Raw genomic sequence first — 5,412 nt, forward strand, 5'->3', positions numbered from 1 at the left:
TCCAAAAATCTCTCTAGTTTGAAGTTCTCTGGCTCAGGCCAAACATTTGGATCTCTCCCAATTGCCCAAACATTGATTAATAGTCAGAATTCTTTATGTATATGAAAATCATCAACCTTGCAATCTTCAACTGATTCGTGAGGAATTAATAGTGGCGCCACTAGATGAAGCCTAAAACCTTCTTTTATGACCATATCTAAGTACTCTAGACTTCCTTAATCCATATCTTCCACCATCCTGTTTCTCCCGACTACTCGTTCTATATCGTTTTGATGTTTTTTCATTACATCAGGGTGCCTTAGAACTTCTGATAAAATCCATTCAACTGTTGTTGATGAAGTATCCGTTGATGCCACCAACAAGTCCTATATGTGGAATATTACAATTACAAATCTTTATGCTGATAAATCGGTTACAATAACTATACTAAAAACCTAAAATTATTTTATGATTTGACCAATTGACCAACCTATTGAACTATTGAGAGAGAATTTCTCTCTAAACAGAAATCTTTAAACTACTTTTTGTTACTACAAAATTACTCAACTTATAGATGATCTCTCCGAAAAATAGTTACTAGTTATGTTCCGTAAGATTACATAAGTGAAAGAGTAGTACAGTTAGAGTAGTAAATTGCCAGCAAAATGGCTTTGACATGATGATGATTAAACTCGAATACAGCTTCATTAGAGTTCATAATGCCCATAAGTTTATCAACAATATCCTTAGCTTGATTTTGTTCATTGACTTTATGAAGGTGCTCGTTGATAACTCTCTCCAGAAACTCATCGAAAGGCTTAGATAATTCCTTCATACGACGAGACAATCCTTGGAGATCAAACACACCAAGAAAGGGAATATAATCACCAAGGTTTGGCCTTGCTGCTATAAACATCGTTTCTTTAACCAATTCATTTAAACCAAGATCCTCATCCATGTATTTCTTCCCAAATATCATCAAACAAGACATGTTTGCACTAAGAGATGATATTTTATCAGTAAGATCAACCACAACACCGCGATGCTATTTGAGGAAATCGACAAGAATTCCAAGCTCTTGTTTCCTCATAGACTGAAATGAATGAATCTTGGCATTGCTAAGCAATTGTAGAGTGCACAATTTAGCATGTTTCGCCAATAAGGTCCATACTTGCTAGACATAATATTTCTCTGATCATAGAAAATGTATTGAGAAACCTTACTATATGTTCTACTAGCAAAAACAAGATCATGGTTCTTCAAGAATTGTTGTGCAGCATAAGGAGATGAAGCAACAATGGTAGGAACAAGACCGAAACGCATAGACATTATAGGGCCATATTTTTTTAGATACTTTATGAAGATCATGGTGAATATTCTTGCCTACCATATGAAGTTTACCAATAAGTGGAAGCCCTCTTGGTCCTGGAGGAAATTTCTTCTTTTTCTTCCATATTAATTCTTGAACAAGATAAGTAAACAATGCAACTAACACAAGAGCTAGCCACATAGAATAAGCCATCCTCCTTTTTTTCTTAATAATGTATACTTCCTTCCTCACAGTAATATATACACATTTACCAACATGGGGTTGTGGTGCACTGGTGGGAGTGTTTCATCATTGACAAGAGAATTCAAGTTTGAGCCCTAACTATGGAGAAACTCTTGTTGGGAGTGCCAACTCCGAATAGGCCCTGCAGTTCGTGATCTAGATTTAGTCGGAGCTCCAATGTAGACTCTCATCGAATGGGAAACAAAAAAAATTAGACATTTCATTGAATAGAAAATTTAAGATATACAATTTAGAAATTTAATCGTTTGTAACTATTAAATCATGTCATTAACCAAAAAAGGAAAAAAGTTCAAGTTAAATTACTTTTAAATATAAAATGTATTTTTTAAAAATAGTAAAATAAAATAAAATGGTCCGTTTATTACATTTAACATGGAAATGTAATGAAAATGAGTCAAAATCTCATTTGGTCTTCATAGTTAATATTACATATATTGACTTTGCTAACCAAGTAATTTCAACATTGTTAAGAGTTTGGGAGTACTAAAAGAGAGGTTATTTCGGATTAAGGGAGGCCGAACTCACAACACTAGCGTTTCATAGTCAATGTGTTACCACTTAATCAAGTTCATAAGTTAATATACATATATATTTATTCAATTTTCTAGTAAAAATACCAAGTTTACGAAAAACTAGTGGGTCCATCTGAATCATGAATCCCGCCTAGTTTCGCCTCTGTTGAATGGTTTACTTTTCTCATAATTATATTAACACGTACATACCAAAAAAAGTTTTAAATGTTAGCAACATTAAGTGTTATTAGGTACTAACTATATCCGTATTCCTAGCATAGGTTCAGCTATCTGTTGAAGTTTTTGCCAGTATATGATTACATTACATCAACATTTTAATTTAAAAGATTAATGTAATTATTTGGACTAACTTATAGTAAGTTTTTTTTCTTTCTTTTGATTTTTTACGTTCCAATCCATATTTTATAAAGATTGATTTGTGATTTTTGTTGTTTAAACAACTAACAATAATTCTTCTATAATTTAGTACGTTAAATATACTTTCTCTGTTTCAAATCTAGTTTTCTTTTTAGTTTAAAAGAAATTTTGATACATTTAACATAACTTTAATTTAGAACCGATAAAAAAATGTTCTTTCTATTCATAAACTTTGTTTCAAGTCAAATTAGACCATTCTTTTTTAAACGGCGAGATTCATTATCGAACTACGACTAACAACTGTTAAATTGAATAGAGCCACAGATCACACTAAATTAGTGCGCTATATAACCTACAAGTTACTTTTTTAAGGTTTAGATTAAGTGTTTTACTTATAGGATTTAAGGTTTGTTATAGTTGGTAGTTTATTCACCCATTTTATTTTAGGTTGATTACTGAAAAGACAATTATCAATTAGTTGTTTTAAGCAATACAACTATTGAATTGCAAAACTTTTCAAGTTGGTGCATAATTATGTTTCGAATATGTGAATTTTTTTTTACTTTTTACTGTTAGAAATTGATACATATATATAATTGTTTCATATAATTGGTAATATATTATCCAATAATAATTATCAATTAATAGACAAATACAAAACTGACACATTAGCCCAAAAGTAATAAGATTTGCATTTTTAAAATTATTTTTTAAAATAATAAAAGATTATGTTATTTTTCTTGTGATTTCCAACAATTTCTCTGGCAAAAGATTATTTAGAATTATCCCTCTCCTTTTATATTATAATTTTTAAATCATAAAAAGTTTTAACATTATCTCTCTGCTAACTTCTAACTGAAAAGGATACATAGTACTTAATATGTTTGAATCATATATGTAGTTAGTTTCTCTTGTAATTAGGTTTCTTATGTTCAACTAACTCCACTACTAAAAAACTATCAAAAAGAGACGTAGTCCCTCGCTTTTAGGCCAAAAGCGATGAAAATGCAATGCTCTACGTCCGTCACTTTTTGGCTAGACGCTTTTTCAAAAGCGATGGACTGCGTCGCAATTCAATTTTTTTTAATCAAAAGTGATTGACTTCATCTCTATATATTTATTAATTTTTTTAATTTCCAAAAGGCGACGTAGTCCGTCGCTTTTGTGGAAATTTGATTTTTGAAAATCTCAGAAAAGTGACAGACAAAAGGACAAATTATTTTTTTCATTAATTCCAAGAAACTGACGGACTAAACCACACTGTCCGTTGCTTTTTCTGCAATTTTTTTTTACAGTAGAAATTGTGCACCTGCAAATTCAATTCAATTCAATTGATCTATACTATTCAGACTAATCAAACACACACAATTATATAAACAATCTACCCCACATAAAATAAGAAACTTAAAATAACATTCGAAAGTATCAAACTATAAATTTAAAGACTTATAAAGTCTTTCAAAATTTTTTTCAAAATATGTCTCTAATTGACAAAAAAATCATAAAGGACCACTGATGTAAATTAGGGAGTGGCTCCTACATAATCATCCTCATTATCTGAATTGTCTTCATAGGTATCATCGGGAGCCGAAGTAGTAGATCCACGAGTGAGATTCATCACTTGTTCTTTGATTTGCTGAACGGTCGCGCTCATGCTTTCTTGTTCAGCTACTCTTTTATGCCAGTGTTGTTGTAAATTTAGCTATTTGATTCGACATAGCAGCAATCTAAACATCGTCAAGTGCTTCGGCTTGACTTGATGATCCAATTCATTCTAATCCTAACTAGAGTTGTCTTACATTGTTTCGAGAACCTAGACCATAGACTCTACTCTTGTGTGTCCTCCCTACCACTTTTTCTATCCAAATCTAGGTAGAAAGTCCAGGTGTCGATTGGACCGAACTATCTAAATTCTCAGCGACGTAATTCTGAAACTCATTCTGCATATTAAATATAAAAATTAACATTAACGTATATAGATATCATAAATATATTCACTATTAATATACATTATTCATATTATATAGCTTACAAAAGTTTGTTCATCTCTTTCCTCCACCCAGACATCCGAATCCGACTCATTTTCTTTCTTCTTGACATGAGTCTTCTTGAAAACCTCCAGTGGAATGGAAGTGCGTCCCAATTCTTTTTCCTATGAATAAAAAAATGATATTTATAACGATATATATGAATCAAATAATTATTTATTTAAAAGATTGAATTATAACTTACCATCTCTCTTGCAATTGTTCCAACTAACATTGCACCTCCGGTCAGCAAAGAGCCACCCTTAAGACTGCCTCCAACCTTTTTGGTTTGATCTAATACTACCTTAAACTTGTCTGTGTTCCAATATACACCCAATTCATCATAAACATGTTGCAACATTCAATTTGGACGTTTATTATCATCCCGAACTTTATTTAGCCAAGCAAATAGTCTGGCAGATGCTTTCCCCTCAAATGTGGTCGAAATGACTTGATTGTATCTTGTCCCAAGTACACATAGTCTGAATGAAAAAATTGAATACGTCAATTAGATCGATAAAAAAAAGAGTAAAGTATAATAAACTTAACTAAAAAATATATGTCTTTAAATTACTAAACATGGTCTGGCGTATATTGTTTAGGATCTCACCCCAAGAGTGATAACCATATGTATAGAGTCTTCTAACACCTTCTTTTAAAGCCCCGATAACATTCTTAGTCGGATGCCACATGCAAAACACATAATAAGTATGTTAGTTCATGAATAATATATTAAAGTATAAGAAAAAAAGAACATAAACTAACAAATAGATAATAAAACAAACTTATGATGATCCATCTAGCTCTATCATGACACTACCAAGTCTGGTCTTCTAGCCAGAAACTAGAGGAACCATCTCATCATCTAGAGTAGCACTAGGCATAACTGTAGCTATAGCTGAGCGTGATACATGAGGATGCTCATAAAGCTAAGTCAATTAAG

At 31.6% G+C, this 5,412-nt stretch overlaps 1 protein-coding gene and 1 pseudogene across 1 annotated transcript; both read right to left on the reverse strand.

Moving 5' to 3' along the window:
- Positions 1-215: 215 nt before the first annotated feature.
- Positions 216-1,308, reverse strand: LOC101252480 (cytochrome P450 71AU50-like). Its single transcript, XM_010321656.1, has 3 exons — positions 1,198-1,308; positions 638-1,024; positions 216-365 (listed from the first exon to the last, which is right to left on the reverse strand). The coding sequence occupies exons 1-3, from the start codon at positions 1,306-1,308 to the stop codon at positions 216-218; spliced, it is 648 nt and encodes a 215-aa protein (XP_010319958.1).
- Positions 1,309-3,964: 2,656 nt separating this feature from the next.
- Positions 3,965-5,161, reverse strand: LOC138348124 (uncharacterized; annotated as a pseudogene).
- Between the last annotated feature and the right edge of the window lie 251 nt (positions 5,162-5,412).

Source organism: Solanum lycopersicum, chromosome 4, assembly GCF_036512215.1.
Source record: "Solanum lycopersicum chromosome 4, SLM_r2.1".
In the NCBI taxonomy this organism is placed as follows: domain Eukaryota; kingdom Viridiplantae; phylum Streptophyta; class Magnoliopsida; order Solanales; family Solanaceae; genus Solanum; species Solanum lycopersicum.

Excerpts from the sequence above, each read along its gene's own strand:
- LOC101252480 (XM_010321656.1), bottom strand. The coding sequence starts at position 1,308 with ATGTCTATGCGTTTCGGTCTTGTTCCTACCATTGTTGCTTCATCTCCT. Across the intron at positions 1,025-1,197 it reads CTAGTAGAACATATAGTAAG|CATCGCGGTGTTGTGGTTGA; the intron begins GTTTCTCAATAC and ends TTCCTCAAATAG. Across the intron at positions 366-637 it reads ATGTCAAAGCCATTTTGCTG|GACTTGTTGGTGGCATCAAC; the intron begins GCAATTTACTAC and ends TTCCACATATAG.